The sequence below is a fragment of the Nicotiana tabacum genome, chromosome 5, assembly GCF_000715075.1.
Source record: "Nicotiana tabacum cultivar K326 chromosome 5, ASM71507v2, whole genome shotgun sequence".
In the NCBI taxonomy this organism is placed as follows: Eukaryota; Viridiplantae; Streptophyta; class Magnoliopsida; order Solanales; family Solanaceae; genus Nicotiana; species Nicotiana tabacum.
Genome location: NC_134084.1, coordinates 83,676,378 through 83,697,773, shown reverse-complemented (window position 1 = coordinate 83,697,773; position 21,396 = coordinate 83,676,378). Strand labels below are relative to the sequence as shown.

Here is a 21,396-nt window from a genome sequence, read left to right as displayed (position 1 = left end):
CCAACGGTTAGGAATCAACCCCTCACTAACTATATAAACCCATAACCTTACCCTGCCCCCCTATCCGAACCCCAGCCTTAGGTCACCTTCGTCCTCATCCCCTTCCCCTCCAAAACCCTAGCCGCCCCTGTATTCTTCACCATGAAAGCCGGCGGCATGGACGCCGGTGACCCCACCCTTAACACCATAGAACCCCCTTGCCATCCTGAACATGGATCTGTTAACCACTTAACTCGAATCCCTTCCCACCTTCTCGAATCTTCGTTTGAAGATTCGAGTCGGAACTTGACTTACACCGTTTAACCCCAGTTTCACACCAGACACTCCCCAGACCCCCTTCGTGACCAAACCATGCTTGGTTTGGTCCGAATCTGACCAGGGAAGCATGAATCCCAGATCTAATCTTTGGAACCTTAGGGTTCCTCGTCACTGATCCGTATCTCGTTTAAACCAAGAGATTAAGGTCTAATGGACCTTAATCGAAGTGTTTCTCATCTGAGAAACACTTCGATTAAAGTCCGTTCAGCCTTAAGAAAGGTCTGTTCGAATCCAAGTTAAGGCTTTTGATTTTTCGGGATTTAAGGTGAGTTTTGCTTTCTTTTCTTTATTCTTTTAGTCCATGTTTGTTTAAAAGGCTGTTCATGTTGTTATGAAATTTGTGTTTCGAATTTTACCAGCTGTGTCCTGTCCACCTTGCCTGAACCTCTGTTGTTTGATTGAGTCCTTCTTCTACTTGTTCTGATAATGTGTATGTATGTATTTGTTGTGCAATTAGTTGAATTTCAAATTTTAACTGATTAACTAATTCCTCGAGTACAATTCTGCTTAGTCAGTACAATTCAAATCATGTGTTCGATACTGTTAAATGTCTGATTTTGACTACGATTGTACATGTTATGATTGATATAGTCGAGTCGACATGTGTCGTCAATTAGTTTCAGTTGTCCGAACAATAACCGATTGACCTGCTTCTGTTAAGCATTGCCTGAATCAATTAGGGACTGGGTTTAGTAACTTATAGTTGTTAATTTGATTTCAGAAATCTAAGGTTTGGTCTGTTAGTTACAGCCTGAATTGGAGGGCATGTGCATTAGTGCACAACATGTGCATAAAAGCCATTCTGATTAAAATAATTTGACAGCATGTTTGTCAGATTATATTCTTGCTGCCCTGTCTGCCTTTTAGTTTAAATATTAGAGGGTACTGTCAGGAATATCATGGGGGAGGTTTATACTTAATTAGCTAAGTGGAAACTGAAAAGGGACAGCACATGGGAGGGGACCTGATTGATTAACAGGCTGTTCAAATAGCCTGATTTGGAGCTATAAAAGAGGAGGAAGATAGGGATACAGACACACACACACACGGATATAGATAGGGGGATACACACAAAAGGGGGGCTGAAACCAAACAGAATCAGTTTCTAAGGGAGAAAGAGAGTTTTTTTTTCTTGGAAATCAGGAGGGGGAATTAGAAAAGAAATTCTCGCTTGACTGGAAAACACTACTTTTCCTCATCCTTTCGTGTATGAAGTCCAGTATCCAGTTTGTTTTGTTTCTATCAGATTTTAGGATTTTCCCTCTGAGTTTTGAAAAGATCAAATATTGGTTATTGTACCATTGGTTTACTGCTTTGGTCTTTTGGTCTGGGATTGTCATTGCTGCTGTATTGCTTTGTTTGTTACTACCATTCTTGAGCTGCTGCTGCTGACTCTTCTGCTTCCACTTCTTCTTTACATTTCAGTATCCAGGTACACATTTTGAAGTCCCATATTGGTGTAACTGTAACAGTCTGAAAGCATGAAATGAAAGTTGGAGAAGTTTAAATGTCTGTTGTAATACTCATGGCATGTTGATTTCTTTCTATATATATGATTAGTTTGTAAATTTCAATAGCAGGAAAAGATCAGTTTGGTGCTTAGCTGAGTTCTAGTCTCTTGCGTCTTAGTTTATAGTTGTTTGTTAGTACGAGATGTAATGTACAATATGTAGAATGCATGGATAATTGACATAGAATTTTTGACCGGATTCCTATTTAACTATAATGACATGCATAGGATAGAATATTTCCACCTTACACAATGATGTTCTGTTTTACTTTAGTTCTTTCATCAGGACCCGCTAGGCAGTATATAGAAGCACGTTCGAATCCCCATTAGCAATAATGCCTAGTGTTCAATTCCCTTAATCTAGCCTAAAATAAGTCTAGTTAAGTTCAATTCAAGAAATGTTTGGATACAAGTATAGCATTTGGTCAATCTCGCATGTTTCACAAGGTATGACGTCTCTTCACTTTGTAAATAATTAAGCAGAAATTGATAAGAATCCAGGTTAGGCCAAAGCATATAATTAAATTAGCATGTACCTTTCCTTCTAGTTTTAGAAACAAATGCATTAGAAATGTAGCCACTTTAGGATACCCTTTCTAAAATAGAGACGAGCCTCGCCAAATAAAAAATGCGAAATTGCGGGGCCCTCAACAAATAACCATAACAAATATTTAGAATTCAGGATAGGCCGTTTAGTGAATTTCATGGCCTTCTACAAAAATAATAACGCGCTAGGCTTCTTTAGGCGCGGCTTAATTAAGTTACATTCTTAAACTCGGGTGCACATTGATGTGACCCGAATCCATATCCTAACGGAGTCAAAAATGGTCAACAACTACGGGTGCATTGATTGCGACGTGGTTCGAGATACATTTTCGCGACGTTGCAATTCTATAAAACTAAATGATAATAATAAAAGCGGTTTAAACTTAATAAAGCACATAAATCACAACATGTATTTAAATCAGATATTTAGCCATTATAACAATTTAAGCGACCGTGCTAGAACCACAAGATTCGAGGGTGCCTAACACCTTCCCCCGGGTCAACAGAATTCCTTACTTAGAATTTCTGGTTCGCAGACTTCATTTGGAAAAGTCGAAAATTTCTTCGATTTGGGATTCAAGATAAACCGGTGACTTGGGATACCAAAAGCCAAACCTTTCCCAAGTGGCGACTCTGAATTAAATAAATAATCCCATTTCGAATATTGTCACTTAAATTGGAAAAACTCCCCTCCGCATTTAACCCTTCGGGGCCGGGCGCGGAAAAAGGAGGTGTGACAGTGGCTTAGACCTGTATTGATGTGTCATATCACTAGAATAATGTGTTGGATTAGAAGAGATCAGTAGGATTATTAATGAATACGAACGGATTTGATTTCAGCATGTTGGAAGGATAATATCGAGCTTCGGCTCAGAAATTTGATGTAGCATTTGCCAAAGGAGAAGTAGCTTCATGAATGGTTGATATGGAAAATGGTTATGGCTTACCGGGTGATTTAGTTAGTATTGGCAGTATGTAAAAGTGTTGAGATGACACTTTAGTTGATAAGAGTTTTTCTATCAGTATTCGGGTGTTGTGTGCAACTGCGGTGATTAGAAGTTATCACTAAAAGCATTTCAGTTATGTGGTCTATCATGTAATTGCATCTGAGGTTGAAGGTATCGGTTATTACAGCTGGTTCGGGCTTATTCTGAATATAGATGTGAGGTTCTAATCTTGTGTATAATTTCGGAAGGTGCAGTGTGGTTCTATGGTTTATGGACTAGATGGATTGTGAAATTTCAGCTATGTTGTGTTATCGGACCTATGCGAGATGGGGTAGTGTGGGATCACCCACGGGTATATTCTTCGTAAGGTCGTTCAGCTATTGGTTGGCTTCTAGGACAACTCTGGGTACGCTCGAAGACGAGCGTTTGTTTAAGTTGGGGAGGATGTGATGACCCGACCCGTCGTCTCGTGAGTTACCGCCCCGTTTTCCCCATTTCTTATTTCTTTATTCTTCATTATCAGTGTTGGGTGTGAACGAGTTGATTTGGATTGGTTTTAGTAGGAAATGAGATACTTAGTCTCTTTAAGGAAGGTTTGTTTTGGAAAAGTCAACCGGACGTTGACTTATGTGTAAATGATCTCGGATAAGAATTTTTATGATTTGTCTAGCTCCATTAGGTAATTTATGACTTAGGAGCGCGATCGGAATTGGTTTTGAAGGTCCGGTGTGGAATTTGGCTTGAATTGGCGAAAGTAGTATTTTAGCGATTTCCGGTTGATATGTGAGATTTTGATCCAAGGGTCAGAATGGAATTCCGAAAGTTTCTGTAGCTTCAATATGTGCTTTGGGATGTGTGTCCAAAATTTCATGTCATTCGGAGGTGATTTGGTCGGGTTTTGATCAAATGCGTGTTTCGGAAGTTTTTGGAAACTTAGGCTTGAATTCGATGAGTTTAGGGTAATTTGATGTTGTTTGAGGTGTTTTGATGATTGGAACAGGTTTGAATGATGTTATGAATTATGTTGGCATTTTTGGTCGGGGTCCCATGAGGCTCGGACAAGTTTTGGAAGAGTTTTTGGAAGATTTTGTTGTTTTGGGCATAAGCATGTAATGATCCAAAGGTCCATTTTTAGTTCTAGAGATCGAAATTTGATTTCGAGACTTCCGGAATTTTGATAATGAATTATAGGACTGATCTAGAATGTTTGGTCTAATTTCATCAAGTCGCGATTGGGTTTTGACACGAAACATGAGTTAATTGTTTAACGAGCGAAATGGGTATTGAACTGAGCAAATGAGCTCCGAATTGAGTTTCGATTGAAGCAATATGTTCGTATTATTATTTGTGACTCCTAGGAATAAGAATCATCGAATTCCGAGTTCGTATGATGGAGTTAGAGCCTTTTTAGTGAAAATAAAAGCTGCTGCAATTGCCTTGCACAGCTGCTGGATTTTCAGCAGTTTGAACAGTGATGCGTGAACAGTACCCACACGCGTGAACAGTGCCCCGAAAATTTCTGGGCAGTTAAAGGGGCAGTCCATTTTCTTCATTTTTTTCTTAGTTCCAAGCTCGGATTTTGGGCAATTTTGAGCGAAAAATCACGGGAAATCTTGAGGTAAGTCACTTATGATCATTTCTACTCCATAATATTGAATTATCATCGAATAATCCGACTAGATTACATGTTTTTGAGGAGTAAATTGGGGATTTAGGCCTAGGGATTTGAAAATAAGATTTGAAGATTTGAGGGTCGAGTTGATGTCCGATTTTGATAAATTTTATATGTATAGACTCGTGGCGAGATAAGGAATCCGTTGATGTTATTTTTTCTGAATTTCGAAAAGTGGGCCCGAGGCTCGGGTTTTGCCAAATTTCGGAATTTTGATGTTTTTCAGTTATTTTCGATTGGGTATTGTTCCTACAGCATAATGTGACATATTCGTTCTAATTTTGGATAGATTTGAATAGATTTGATGCACCAAGAGGCCAATTCGGGGGGCAAAGGCATCGCGAATTAAAGAAATAGCCGGTTTGAGGTGAGTAATTGATGTAAATGATGTCCTGAGGGTTTGAAACCCCGGAATTTCACATCATAACGCTATATTGAGGTGACTTGCACGTCGGATAACGGGTGTGGGGTAGAGTACCATTGGGGATTGTGACTTGGTCCGTCCCGAGAGATGTTGTTTTACCGTGTTTTCTACTTGAACTAAATTGATCATACTTAATTAGATTTGATTGTTCCATTTGGGCTTCTTGCCAATTATTTGAATCCTTCAGGGATTGATATCACTGTTTTCGCATATTTTGCATATCATTTGATCTCAGTCCAAGGTTTTAAATACTGTGTTGCAAACTCAGCCATCTTTCTAAGATTTGAAAACTTAAATGATATTTCTAAATGATATTTCGGGCTGAGAACTATTGTTTTCGAATGCCCAAGGGGCTTATGATGATTTCTGGACTGAGCATGGATCGGGTTGCGCGCCGCAGTAATGTTACATTGATATTTAGGCTGAGAGCCTAGTTGATTACATTGATATTGAGGACGAGAGCCTGGTTGATTATATTGATATTGAGGCCGAGAGCCTGGGTGATTATACTGATATTAATATGAGGCCGAGGGCCTAGATTTGATGCCACGAGATGGCTTGATATTGCGCTTGGGCTGTAGTAGCCCCTCCGGAGTCTGTACACACCCCCAGTGAGCACCGTCGACGATAAATAAATATGGATGGCTCGGGCTGCACGCCGCAGTGGGTACCAGAGGGTACTGTCATATGCATTGCATTGCACTCATGCATTTATTCCTTATCTGCATTATCTGCCATAATAATTATGTGCTCTTATTTCATTGGCTGGTTGCTTCATACTGTTCTGAGCCTGAGGGGCTGATACTGTTCTGAGCCTGAGGGGCTGATACTGTTCTGAGATACTGAGCCTGAGGGGCCGATTTCTACTTATTATTTTGATACTGAGCCCGAGTGGCAGATTTCTAATTACTATTTTGATACTGAGCCCGATGGGCAGATTTCTACTTGTTATTTTGATACTGAGCCCGAGGGGCAGATTTCTACTTGTTATTTTGATACTGAGCCCGAGGGGCAGATTTCTACTTGTTGTTTTGATATTGAGCCCGAGGGGCAGGTTTCTACTTGTCATTTTACTACCAAATTACCTGTTTTACTGGTTTAAAAGTAATTTCACTTAATTATTATTTTAAATTATTTCACTGCTTCTGTATAGAATATTGTGTGCCTTAACGTATTTTCTTACCTTCAGTCATTATTTATATTTATTACTCACTGGGTCGGAATACTCACATTACTCCCTGCAGCATGTGTGCAGGTACAGGTATTCCTGAGGCATAGAGCGAGTTTTCTAATGTTCAGTTTTCATCGGAGTTATCGAGGTAGCTGCATGGCGTTCGCAGGCCCGTTTTCTCCCTTATCTTCTGTTATTTATGATATCTTCAGACTTTGTTCCTAATTCCATACTTTGTAGAATTTTAGTAAACTCTATAGTAGCTCATAACTTGTGACACCCGGTTAGGGCTGAGTTGGGTTGGATTTCCGTATTTTATCTATACTTTCCGCTATTAGATATTATTAAACCATGTTTATACTATAATTGTGTTAATTAATTATCTTAGATGATAAACACTGGGAGACATTTCACTTATTGGAAAACTAAAGAGACACCAAACACCTTCCGTAGGTGATACCCATCTAGCAGATCTGTATTCTTTTACCTCATCTGTTTCTATGTTTGTATCGCTATTTTGCACATAGAATGCATTTTTTATCATGTCCTTTACAAATGTATTTGTAGAGATATTTCATGACTTTGATGTCAGAGAAAACTTCAACATATATGTGACAATTGAATTTGCCAAGTAAATATGAATTGTACGGAACAACCAGGAGTTATCTAAATATTGTTCTCTTACTTTCATAACTTCCCCTGTATTTCATCTTCTGTAGACTAGATAAGAATCATTTCCTTTTATTGTCTGATCGGCAAACACTTTTGGATATTTGAACTTGTAGTAACCCTTTTTTTCATACAAGAATTTGTTGGATCTAAACTATCGCAAGGACCGTGCATCATATGTTTAATGACAAGCTTACGCAAATCTGGTTATGTCTTATCATCTGGTAATTCTGCTCTAAATATATCATCGTACACCTCTGCTGTCAACAGTTTATGCTCATTACCTAGTATAATAAGAAAATGAGCATGGGGTAAACCTCGTTTTTGAAACATCACACTGTACATAAAAGCAACAACTTTTTCAAAGATATTATTTTTAATATATTTGTCTTCAGTTCTTTTATTTTAGCCCTGAACACTCGAGTAATCAAATCAGGTCTATTTTGTGCCTCATCAGTTGACCATAGATGTTTTTTATTTCCGTCCAAGATGGGTTACATGTCATAGTTATAAACAAATCAGGTTTCCCAAAACGTTGCACTAACGCAATAACATCCATATAACGTTGATACATATCTCTAGGACCTCCTATAAAAGAATTTGGCAGAAAAGTTTGTTTTCCAACATTAGAAGCATCTCGTTCACCCAGTCTTAAAATATCAAGAAGTCCTTGCAATATACCCATTTTGAATAAATCTTGATTGAATGACACAAAATCTAATCTTTGTGTCTCCAATTTTATATATTCATCAACTGAATACTACTGGAGTAATCTTCATGTATGCAAAATTTCATCTTCATCATCGTTCCTCATCTGAAGTTTGTAACATTAGTATTTACGAACTGAAACTGTATCTCTTTTGCATTTTCTCTTTTGCAGATTTTGAGCTTCCATATCAAGATATCCATCAACACATGTGAAATATTTTATACTTGCCAATTGTTCAAATTCAACCAGAGTGCGACTTCTAGGAATATTTTTTGGTTTGGGAATTTTTTTAATACCACAGTGCCACCTGCCTTGACCATATGGAAATAATAACGGGTATTGTAACGGGTCATAGAATCCAAGATAATAGTTCACTCTTTGTATTCTGTCGCTGTGAGTATAAATTTGAAGATGCGGTGCATGAGTAGCAGAACCATCATTTTCATCAACCCATATTGCCGTAATTTCAGTAGTAGCGGGCAGATTATACACGCGTTCATCCAATCTAGCATCACTTTTCAGTACCATATGAAAGTTTTGCAAGTTCGACATATTTGTTAACGATCGTAGAAATATTGAATATGGATTATCCTTTAGAATGTCCATCAATTCTTTCACTATTTGTTCATTTAATTTGTCTGAACAAGCTATTCTATTTCCAAGCTCATTTGCATTATCATAAAAGTAAAGTTGCAAATTTTTTTACCGCCTTTCTCTAGGATATAAATCATATATCAAATGATACATTTGTCCTTGAACTCTGAATGTATAGATACCATGGTTTCTCTTAGCTAAATCTTTGTCATAACTGACACCAAGTGATGTAAAAGCAAACAGATTATTATATGTTCTAATTTACGTTCGAAAATGCTTGGATTCTGCATTATTTCCCATATATAAAATTTTCAATTTAGCTGGCATTCGATGAGAGATTAACTTCACTGTACCACTGCCACAACAAAATCCAGGGGGTTCATACTCAAATTGTTTCGCATAGCAGAACAAGCAACTTAGAATCTTTTTTAACGGAATATAATCAGAGCATAACTGATTAATGTTAATCGTAGTTCTCTTATTCTTTATATTCTTTATACGACCTACATAGTGCAGATAATTAATCGTAAGACAAAAATATAATCCATGGTAAAATCAACGAAGGATGATCGTTATACTAACCCTTAGTTGTAACGTCTGTTTTAAAGGTTGGAGTGCATGAATCATTTGCGATACCCGATAAGGTTGGAGTGTATGAATCATTTGCGGTATCCGATGTTGAACCTGGTTCATGATAGTTGTCGATTAACTAATATGCAGAATACACACAAGAAGTTAAATAGATATTACATCTTTGTGGTTTAACCTTTTTCAAAGACATGAAAAGGCTGGATCATGTCATTTTCCTTGTCAAAGACATCGGATGACGAAAAGGGTCGACACTGAGTAACTGCATGGTAATACCCATAAAGATGGCATATTTATAATCATTATGTATGTATATATTATAAAAGCAATGAAAAGGATAGAGTGTTTGTTATTTTAACCTGTTTCTGAAGAAGAATAATACAATCCAATATTAAAATCATCATCCATATAAGATGTTGTTCTAATGCGATTGTTATGATTTGCATTTGCAAGAAGGCGATTAGTTGTTGTCTCGCGAATTTTCAAACGTCGTTGTAATAACTTTTCTACTTTCAAGGTCATTCTCAAATAGTCATATATTTTACAGTGTTTGTTATTCTTATCATGAGCTTCCGTCACCGAGCGATGACCCTTTTTTAACTGTCGAATATCCAATAATTTGATCTATGGTAAATACAACACCACCCAGCACTTCTTGCACACAAAGACAACATGCATATCAGTACTATCTAACAGAAGTAGTGCCTAACATTATACTATTAAGTTCCTCCGCGCGCACAAAGGAGGTCGACTATGAGTGGTGCCTTGGGAACGACTCTATTTACATAAGAGAACCCACACAATGAGTGGTCATTGGACAAATAACTGATTGACCATGTGTAACCTCAAGCTTATTGGGATTTGGCTCAAGCATTTTTTAACATGCAATTCAGTCATACTGAGGCAAATCGAAAAAGGAAAACAGAAATATCACTCTCTAACATACGAACCTTAAAAAAGAAGGCAATTAGACACAGTGGAGTACATGTTCGTGGGCCGTTGCACAAGATCTGGGATAAAATCAGTTAAGAAGGACCTTAAAAGGAAGAAAGAATCTGGAGATGCAAAGAAGTTGCGTTGGGAGATGGAGTTTCCAAGAAAGTAATATGAACTAAGTTTGTCTTTTACCACTTTGAGTCTGCACTTGATCATCAACCAGAACCCATGCGCCAAAGCAATCAATGTCGTCCCAACGGAGGTGAACTATTAATTAACATCAAATAGGTGCTGGTATGTACATGTTTTGGATCAAAAAGGTTACAAAAGATTGACTAACTTCTCGAATCCGATGTATTTGCGTTAATTTAGTCCTTCCTACAACATCTACTCCAGCCTAGATTAAGAGGTGAACCTGTTAATATACACAATATCAGGGATACTGTGCCTCAATCCAAACTCAACAGTGCAATACGTACTATCCATATATTTTGATTAAATGCTTAAACAAAAATGAATTAATCTAAAGCTTCAACGAATATTTGCAAACTAAATAATTTCACCAATATAAACTTTCTTAAAAATGTGTAGTGTAACAGCTCGGCCAGTCGTTTTGAGAATTTACTCCCCAATCCCCTATTAACTGTTTCCCCGTGTCTTTTTCTGCTATTGTGATTTGCCGGGATGGTTCATTTTGAGTTTCGGAGTGTTTTGGGACACTTAGTCCTTAAATGAGAGTTTAAATCTTAGAATTTGGACCGTAGTCGGAGCAGTATGAAGACGGCTTCGGAATGAAATTTAGTCGATTCCGTTAGCTCCATTGGGTGATTTCGGGCTTAGGGGCATGTTCAAATTGTGTTTTGGAGCTCGGTAGCTCATTTAGGCTTGGAATGGCGAAGAGTTAAATTTTTGAAGTTTCGGGCCAATAGTGAAATTTTGATATCGGGATCGGAATCCGATTCCGAAAGTTGGAGTAGGTCCGTAGTGGTGAATGTGAATTGTGTGCAAAATTTGGGGTCAATCGGACATGGTTTAATTGGTTTCGTCGTCGGTTGTAGAAATTTAGAATTTCAAGTTCATTAAGTTTGGATTGGAGGGTGATTCGTAGTTTTAGCATTGATTGATGCGATAGAGGGCTCGACTAAGTTCGTATGATGTTTTAGGATTGGCTGGTATGTTTTGTTGAGGTACCGGGGGCATCGAATGAGTTTCGAGTGCTTAACAGATTTGTTTTGGACTTAGGCTTTTGGCTGAAGATTTACTGCACCTGTTGTTTTCGCACCTGCGGATTTTGGACCGCAGGTGCGGTGCCGCAAAAGCGGCTGGGCAACCGCAGAAGCGAAGTTGGACTTGTCAGCAGAAACCGCAAGTGTGGATAAGGACCGCAGAAGTGGCCTCATGCCCGCAGACGCAGCCCCAACAGTTAAGTGACTTTTCGCACCTGCGATGAGAATTTCGCAGGTGCGGGACTGTTGCTCCCAAATGCACACGCAAGTATACGTGGTCGACAAGTAATATAATGATAAGTTGAGTGTCGAACCCACAAAGACTTGTATAAACTACTCACTAAATCACTAAAATTGTTATTCAATCCAGCTAAAATCAAAGTCTAGTAATATGATTATATTATACTTCGATTCTAAATAATAACTAAATTATCAAGTAACGAGTTGATTGTTGTGTATTCAGTAGAGACAAGTATTCCAGGGTTGTGATCGATTCACCATTCGTATTGTGTTCTAAATAACTCTCCCTTTCATATAATTCACTCATGGGTTCTAATTAATCGGTAAATGCTCTCATAGCCTTCTCCCGAAGTACTACTCGGCTATTCTCAATAGATTAACGCCTATATTCCTATGAAATCAATCTATTAAGAACGCATTAAGATTACGATATTTAATTAAGCACGATGACTAGGTATATTCCTATCCTAACCACAAATCCGCTCCCCCTAAGGGTTAAGATCGTGCTCTCTTCAATTCTTTTCTAATCTAAACTAGGCTTTCCCAAGCATATCATAGATAGTAAACAGAACCTAACTGCTGGCCAGACAATTAAGCAATTAATCACAGAATAGAAGAAACAACCATATATTGGTGAATCATAATCAAGGTCAAGCTAATATCAAACAACAATATTCATGGTTAAATCACAACCCCAGAACAATGGGTGTTTAGCCACTCATGACGTAATCAAAACAATTGCATAAGTGTTGAATCAATTGGAAATACTAGAAAAAGATGAAGAAAACTGAGAATTCTCCGCTTCCTCACGATCCCATGTGTATCTTTCCTCCAAAGTGGCATCTCCCCCTTCAAAAATAGGTTTTCTCTTGCTTTTATACCTGTTGGGTAGGTCTAGGGCAGAAATAACTCCGTCCCAGGTGAATTTGGAGAAGATTCACGTCACTGGCGCCCACCAGGGCGCTGCAGAATTTTCCAACACTGTTTTCAATGCCACAGGTGGCGCCAGGCGCTGCCTGTGGCGCCCAAATGGCATTTTTCCCGGTTTTGTTCGTTTTAGCTCAAATTTTGCGCGTTTCGCCCCCAATTTCTCCCAAATCATTCCTACAAATAGAAACACTTCAAATTAATATAAATCATAGCATTTAACATCCCAAATTTACGAAACAAAAGTAAAATATGAGGTGATATACATAGAAATATATATGCTTTAAGCTAAACATCAACACCCCACACTTAGACTCTTGCTCGTCCTCGAGCAATGGGACAATCTACTACCCTTCAACTACGTACAAGTATCAATTATAGAGGAGCACTTTAAATTTTAACCACACACTGTACCCTTGACTATGATCAATACCGGCACACAAGCATGAACGCACCAAAATTCACATTCTTCCCGTTTAAGCATGCCCAAGTATAACCCTTCAATTCAATCAATTCCAACAACTTATTTGTCACCACCCAACCTCAAAAGTTGACTTGCAACCACTAAGAACCCTCAATTCATGCACTTACCCAACAAGAAAGTTTACAACATTACCAATCATTCATGAGATCATGTGCCCTCATCAACAAACAAAAGAGTGAATATAAATTAGTCCACACATTCAAATATGCTTTTAAATATAGATTAAGGACATCACACAATTAAACAAAATTCGCTCACTTTCACAAAGAGTTCATATGCATCCCGTGGTCGTACCATAAGCTTGCCCGTAGTGTATATCTCTACTAATTTAAGCTAGCCAAATCTAGGATCAATTAGGACTTTAAGGTTGTAATGTAGGCTAAGGGATGTGTATGATATATTTAGAAACAGTGGCTAACCCTCCTAAGCACTTTAATACACTACATTTACAATTCAAGCACATATTCTTCTCAACCAATTCACTTGCCACACACCATATGCAACATAGCCCTCTTTTCAATTAAGCACTTCTGTAATTTCACTAGCACAAATCAATAAGAATTGGAGGCGTCTCTGTTTTTCTACATTATTTGAACTCTCATTTTTTTCTTTCTTTCTTTTCACTCCATACATTAAGGTTCATTGGCTAGTGTCTTTTGATTTCAACTTTAGTGCACCAATGGGCCCTTCCATGATTCCACTCAAAAGCTACTCCCCAATCTCTAACCTTACTTCTTTTAGCGACTAAGTGCCTTAGGAGATAAAGGTTCAATCAATATCCAATTAAGAATAAAATAGGGGTATGGCTTGTAATGTGGGTGCCAAAAGAAAGGTCTATAGGCTCAAAGGGCTACCAAAGGAAAATTTTATTTTATGTGACAAGCACATCCATGATCAAGCAAGAAAATGCCTACATCATCTCCTAGATTAGCACAACTTACAATTTTGCTTTAATTAACACACAGGGCAAGTTCTAGACTACACAAGATAGCACAGAAAAGCACAAATCCTCACACACACGTTGCACATGACTCAATCAAGACGGTTCTGTTCAACTCTCAAGTCAAGCAAGGACACATAATTGAGAAATTTAAGCAATATTGCACTATGTGGCATACGAGACAACTGAAAAAAAGGGTGTCACAAAATAGGCTATTTACTTTACTTAGGCTTCACAATTCAAACCAAATACACGGGAAAACAGAATGTATGTCATAGCCTATTGTGCCAGCATCAACCATGTCAATGAATATCTCAGAGCGACTCAGTTTCTTCCTAAACTACTCCTAAAAAATAAATAAAGTACCCGGTTCGAACTACACCCCGGGAAAAGAACCGGCGCCCAAAGAAAAACCAAGGGATACTACCTAACTATCCTAAAAAATAAAAATAAAAATTGGTGTTTTTAATCAGACTTTATCCCTCAAAAACATTGTCTAAAAGATCCATCATCAGGAAAAAGCTGAACTTTTTCTAATTCTATTTTTTTTTTCAATTTTCGTTTTTATTTTTTATTTTTTAACCTAGACTATGTCTACTACGAGTTCTAAAAGAAAAACTAAATAAAAAAATAGTTTTATATAATTACACTTCAGAAAGTAGTTTCCCTACCCTACACTTATATTATGCATAGTCCTCGATGCATGATCATAGAGAAAAATATTAAAACAAGGGTAAGAAATACTTCCTGAGGCCCTCTCGGGCCTAGCTCAGACATGATCCTCAATTTTAAGGGTCGGGACGACCCCCACACTTAAGCTCAAACATGCTCATCAGCTTCAACTTTGGGTACTCAGACTTCCCCTACTCTGTAAAAATAAAAACAACACAAAAACTTGACACTAAAAAAATAATCAATACATAATATATAGGTTGGGTTTCCTCCCAACAAGCGCCTTAGTTATAGTCGTGGCAGGACTCTGCTACTCTGCTCAAGCTGGGCGCTTTCTCTTCTTCTTTCTCCCATGAAGTCTAGCCTTTTTGCATGCTCTCGGAAGGTCTCCTTTTTCATCTCTAGCTCTTTTCTCAATCATCTTTACACGCTCAGCTGGAAACACCACCTCCTCTAACTAAGTTGTCCCATCTAGAACACTATAATTCACATGCTGACTCTGCTCTATTCCCTTCAATTCGACCACAGTAATCATGCACAAGTCCTCGTAATGCTTAGAGCTTAAGTGCCTTGTACACATTAAAAGTGATCTCCTCATTGTCAACTCTCATTTTTAACTTCCATACCCTCACATCAATAATTGCTCCACCAGTAGCTAAGAATGGTCGCCCCAAAATAATGGGCACTTCATCATCTGCCTCGTAATCAAGAACAATAAAATCAGCAGGAAGAATAAACTTTTCCACTCGAACTAACACACCCTCAATAATTCCTTCTAGCATGACTAGTGACCTATTTGCTAACTGTAAAGTGATTGTAGTAGGTCTAATCACCCCCAATCCGAGTTGCTTGAACAAAGAGGATGGCATCAAATTTATACTAGCCCCTAAATCACATAGGGCTCTACCAACTTCTTGTTTTCCAAGAGACAAAGGAATTGTGAAACTCCCAGGATCCTTCAACTTAGGAGGAAGTTTACCTGAACTCTGGCACTGCACTCTTCAGTAAGTGCAACTGTTTCGAACTCTGCATGCCTTCGTTTGTTTGCCACAATATCTCTGAGATACCTTGCATACTTAGGCACTTCCTGCAAAATTTCAACCAAAGGAAAATTCACACTCACTTGGCTCAAAATATCTAGGAATTTCTTGTACTTAGCATTATCTTTTTGCTTCTGCAGTCTTTGTGAAAATGGAGGTGGTGGCCTAGTCTCAATTACTGGCTCAGGTCCTTTATCATCTTTCTCATTCCCCTCAACTGGCTTGGGAACTAATTCTCCTTCGGGATGAGCTATATTCTTCTTTTTCTTTGGAACTTCTTCTAATGCTCTTCCATTTCTCAAGGTAACCGCATTGACTTGATCTTTAGGATTGGGCTCTGTATCACTAGGAAGAGCCCCTACTGGTCTGGTATTTTGGGCTATGGCAAGTTGGCCCACGTGGTGCTCCAAATTTCTCAGTGTTGTGGCTTGAGCCTGCTGATCAGCCATTATTTTCTGATTGAAAGTTTGTTGATCTGCTATTAATTTCTGATTGAAAGTTTGTTGATCTGCTATTAATTTCTAATTGAGGGCTTATTGGCCGGCCATCAATTTCTTCATCATCTCCTTAAGGCTAGCTTGTTGTTTAGCCTGAGGTGGTCTGGATTGTTGTTGAGGTGCTTGAGGCCGGTATTGATTCTGATTGCTTTGATTTCCACCCCAAGAGAAGTTTGGGTGATTCCTACAGTTGGGATTGTAGGTGTCCCCATACTGATTTGTTTGGCCTCGATTTGCATTACCCACAAAATATACAGATTCTAGATTTGCTGGGCATAGATTGCTCATATGACCCTCTCCACATACTTCACAAAATATTTGAACTTGTTGCACTGGATGGGCTTGTTGCTTGTTAATGAACATGGTCATCTAATTGACTTGGTTGGTCAACGTAAAGACCTGTACTGACAATGCTGAGACAACATCTAATTCAAGAACCCCTGGTGATTTTTGTACCATGTTCCTACCCATCTCTCCTTGCCAATCCGGATTGCTTTTGGAGAATTTGTTCAATAACACATAAATTTCATCAAAGCTTTTCTCCAATACTTGACCAGCAACTGCAGCATCGACTACAATTTTTTTTTGGAGATGAAGCCTTTCTATGAAAGTATGAACTAACACTTCATTCGTCTTATTGTGATGAGGACAGTCTCTGAGTAGCCCCTTGAACCTTTCCCAAGCTGAGTATAAAGATTCTCCTGCTTTCTATTTGAAGGCAACTATCTCACTTCTAATCTTTACAGTTTTGCCTGAAGGGAAGAACCTTACCAGAAATTTTCTTGCCAAATCATTCCATGATGTAATGGAATTAGCTGGTTCTGCCTTTAGCCATCGTTTAGCTTTCCCAAACAGAGAGAATGGGAAAAGTGTGAGCCTCACATAATCTGGAGTGAACCCATTAGTGATATAAGTATCACTAATCTCCAAGAAGATCAGAATATGCTGTTGTGGATCCTTGTTTGGAAGACCTATAAATTGCCCGTTTGCATGAAGTAGCTGGATCATGCTCTGTTTCAGCTCAAAGTGCCCAGTGATTCTGGGCTTCACTATGCTGGAGGTAACATTAGCAATACTGAGCATTGCTACCTCCTAAAAACAGCCATATGTTGCTCCTCTGCCATTTTCACAGGAAATTGAATGAGTGCTTGAATATTATTTGTATCCTTGCTTCCCTCAACCTCCTGTGAAATGTTTTCTCAGGTTCGGGGTCAAAGCTGTTGAGTCTTACCTAGCTTCTAACCCTACGCATTCAATCAAAGTTTCTAAGATTAGACCAACAATCGAGTAACGTTAGACTAGATGAAATAAACAATTAAAGCAAAAACTAGAAAGTAGTTTATATTCAAGTCCCCGGCAACGGCGCCAAAAATTTGTTGCTCCCAAATGCACACGCAAGTATACGTGGTCGACAAGTAATATAATGATAAGTTGAGTGTCGAACCCATAGAGACTTGTATAAACTACTCACTAAATTACTAAAATTGTTATTCAATCCAGCTAAAATCAAAGTCCAGTAATATGATTATATTATACTACGATTCTAAATAATAACTAAATTATCAAGTAACGAGTTGATTGTTGTGTATTCAGTAGAGACAAGTATTCCAGGGTTATGATCGATTCACCATTAATATTGTGTTCTAATTAACTCTCCATTTCATATAATTCACTCATGGTTGCTAATTAATCGATAAATGCTCTCATAGCCTTCTCCCGAAGTACTACTCCCCTATTCTCAATAGATTAACGCCTATATTCCTATGAAATCAATCTATTAAGAACGCATTAAGATTACGATATTTAATTAAGCACGATGACTAGGTATATTCCTATCCTAACCACAAATCCGCTCCCCCCTAAGGGTTAAGATCGTGCTCTCTTTAATTCTTCTCTAATCTAAACACGGCTTTCCCAAGCATATCATAGATAGTAAATAGAACCTAACTGCTGGCCAGATAATTAAGCAATTAATCACAGAATAGAAGAAACAATCATATATTAGTGAATTATAATCAAGGTCAAGTTAATATCAAACAACAATATTCATAGTTAAATCACAACCCCAGAACAATGGGTGTTTAGCCACTCATGATGTAATCAAAACAATTGCATAAGTGTTGAATCAATTGGAAATACTAGAAAAAGATACAGAAAACTGTGAATTCTGTGCTTCCTCACGATCTCGTGTGTATCTTTCCTCTAATGTGGCATCTCCCCCTTCAAAAAATAGGTTTTCTCTTGCTTTATACGTGTTGGGTAGGTCTAGGGCCGAAATAACCTTGTTCCGGGCGAAATTGGACAAAATCATGTCACCGGCACCCTAAGTAGCGCCAGTCGCCCACTAGGGCGCTGCAGAATTTTCCAACACTGTTTTCAAAGCCACAGGTGGCGCCTGCCCAAATGGCATTTTTCCCAGTTTTGTTCGTTTTAGCTCAAATCTTGCGTGTTTCGCCCCAATTGCTCCTGAATCATTCCTACAAGTAGCAATACTTCAAATTAATATAAATCTTAGCATTTAACATCCCAAATTCATGAAACAAAAGAAAAATATGAGCCGATATACATAAAAATATATATGTTTTAAGCTAAACATCAGGGACCGCAGATGAGGTCCGAGTATCTCAGAAGTGGTTATCGCTGGGCAGAAAAAGAGATTACAAGGTTCTGAGTTTCATAACACAAAATTTTGATTTTGAGCTCGGAAGAAGACGATTTTGTGAGGTTTTTGAAGAGAAAATCAGTGGGTAACGATTCCTAACCCTATTTCGTTTATATTTCATCAATCTATTGTTGTTTTACTCATCTAATCAAGGATTTTGAGTGGAAAAGTGGGGATTTGGGGGAATAGTTCCCCAACCGAATTTTTGGATTTTGATCAAGTTTTAAGCATCGGAATTGAATAATTTTTGGACGAGTGATCTCGTGAGTGAATGTGTGTTCATAATTTGTAACTTTTACCCGATTTCGAGACATGGACCTGGGGAGGATTTTTGGGCATTTTTCTATTTTCTTGCCTTAGCTTCGATTTCATTAGTTAAATTAGTTGTTTGTAGTTATATTTACGTTATGTAATTGATTTGATTAGATTTAGTCCACTCAGAGTTGGATTCTCGTGGCAAGAGCGTGATTTCGGATTGATTTTGAGTTTGGTTCGAGGTAAGTGGCTTGCCTTACCTTGTATGGGGGACTTCTCCTTAGGATTTTGGTATTGTTGATATATGAGCACCGTGTACATGAGGTGACGAGTGCGTGCACAGTCTACTTGTTGTAAAATTCAGTTTTTCCACTAAATTTTAATTGTTTTTTCCTTGTTGAACTACATGAGGATATGTTGTTTACCTTGTTTAGGTTAGAAAAGCATGCTTACTTGTTAATCTGCATATTTGAACTCTGTGCAACATGTTCTAATAAAATTTCCTATTTTCCGTAAATGCAAACTTGGTTTAAACTGCAAATTACTTGATATACCTGTTGGTTGTATTGACTGTGCTACATATTTACTTTGGGACTACAGATCGGTATTATGGGAGATCCCCCTGTACTGCATATTTACTTTGGGACGATGGATTGGTAGTCCGGGAGATCCCCCAGCACTTCATATTTACTTTGAGACTATGGATCGGTATTCTAGGAGATCCCCCAGCACTGCATATTTACTTTGGGACTATGGATCGCTATTCCAGGAGATCCCCCTGCATGTTTATGTTTGGGACTACGTGACGGTATCCCAGGAGATCCCCTATTGCGTACTGTGTTTTGAGCTATTGATTTTCTGTGCTTAATTCCTGTTTTAAACTTCAGTATTTACTTTTTTACAATGATATTTCTTTCTGTTAAATTTTATCATATTAAAACCTGTAGGGCCCTTACCTGATCTCGTCACTACTCGATCGAGGTTAGGCTTGGCACTTACTGGGTACCATTGTGGTGTACTCATGCCCTTTCCTGCACATATTTTCGTGTGCAATTCCTCCTTCAGTTATAGACTTCCTGTATTTTTCTTCATTGTTAGATTTCTGGAGTTAGAGACACTATGTACTTTTGTAGCTTGTGATTCACGAGATTCCGGGTTTTGGGAGCGCCTATGTTCATTTCGAGAGTGTTTTATTGTATATGCCAAGCGACATTTTAAACTTCTTTATTCTATTTATCGGTTAAATTGTTAGTTTTTTGTATCTTGTTTTCTTTCCGCAAATTGTTAAACTTACTTAGTCGTAGAGACTAGGTGCCATCACGATAGTTCACAGAGGGAGAACTCGGGTCGTGACAAGTTGGTATCAGAGCTCTAGGTTCATAGGAGTCGTGAGTCACAAGCCAGTTTATTAGAGTCTCGCGGATCGCTACGGAGACGTCTGTACATTTCTTCGAGAGGCTATGTAACTGTTAGGAAAACTTCACTTTATTTGATTCTTGTCGTGCAAGGTTTTGACTTAGAAATTCTAAACTTCTGTCTTCTATTCTATCACAGATGGTGAGGACACGTGCTACCGGAGATGACCAAGCACCCGCGCCCCCTGCTAGAGTCGGCAGAGGCCGGGGCCGGGGTAGAGGTCAAGGACGTGCATATGGTGCAGCTAGAGCACCTCTATGAATTGCTGCACAGGATCCGCCAATAGCTCCATCCGGAGCCCATGCACCTGATACGCCTACTACTCTAGCTTTTCAGGAGACCCGTGCTCAGTTCATGACCATGTATAGCACTTTAGCTTAGGCAGGGTTGCTTCCTCTTGCTGCAGCCACATCTCAGGCCAGGGGAGAAGCATAGACTCCCGCCGCCCGTACTCCAGAGCAGTAGGTTCAGGTTGATCAGATCTTGGAGGTTATACCGGTACCGCCTGTAGCCCCAGTTCAGCCCGAGGATAGCGCAGCAACTTCAAAGGATGAGCAGCGGAAGCTTGAGAGGTTCACGAAATACAAGCCTCCTACATTCAGTGGTCTAGCCTCAGAGGATGCTTAAGCATTTCTGGAGGAGTGCCACCGTATCCTCCGCACTATGGGCATAGCAGATTCGAGTGGGGTTTCTTTCTCTTCCTTTCAGCTTCGAGGAGTAACTTATTAGTTGTGGCGTACTTTTGAGTTGGACAGTCCGACTGAGGCAACTTCTCTTACATGAAGTCAATTCTCAAATATGTTTTTGAGGGAGTATGTCCCTCAGAGCCTCAGGGATGCATGGCACACGAAGTTTGAGCATTTGCGTCTGGGTACTATGATTGTTTCAGAGTATGCTGTCCGATTCAGTAACTTGGCTAGACATGCATCGGCCTTGGTTTCCATAGTGTGAGA

At 38.8% G+C, this 21,396-nt stretch overlaps 1 protein-coding gene and 1 non-coding gene across 2 annotated transcripts; one reads left to right on the top strand and one right to left on the bottom strand.

Moving 5' to 3' along the window:
• Positions 1 to 14,892: 14,892 nt before the first annotated feature.
• Positions 14,893 to 17,193, bottom strand: LOC107807642 (uncharacterized). Its single transcript, XM_075252929.1, has 5 exons — positions 16,842 to 17,193; positions 16,510 to 16,682; positions 15,553 to 16,101; positions 15,143 to 15,421; positions 14,893 to 15,030 (listed from the first exon to the last, which is right to left on the bottom strand). The coding sequence occupies exons 1-5, from the start codon at positions 17,191 to 17,193 to the stop codon at positions 14,893 to 14,895; spliced, it is 1,491 nt and encodes a 496-aa protein (XP_075109030.1).
• On the top strand, positions 16,747 to 16,851 carry LOC142181332 (small nucleolar RNA R71). Its single transcript, XR_012709999.1, has one exon. It is a non-coding gene; the product is annotated as a small nucleolar RNA R71 (small nucleolar RNA).
• Positions 17,194 to 21,396: the final 4,203 nt, after the last annotated feature.

Excerpts from the sequence above, each read along its gene's own strand:
- LOC107807642 (XM_075252929.1), bottom strand. The coding sequence starts at position 17,193 with ATGCTCAGTATTGCTAATGTTACCTCCAGCATAGTGAAGCCCAGAATC. Across the intron at positions 16,683-16,841 it reads CAAAACTGTAAAGATTAGAA|TCGATGCTGCAGTTGCTGGT; the intron begins GTGAGATAGTTG and ends AAAAAATTGTAG. Across the intron at positions 15,031-15,142 it reads TCACTTTTAATGTGTACAAG|TTAGAGGAGGTGGTGTTTCC; the intron begins GCACTTAAGCTC and ends GGGACAACTTAG.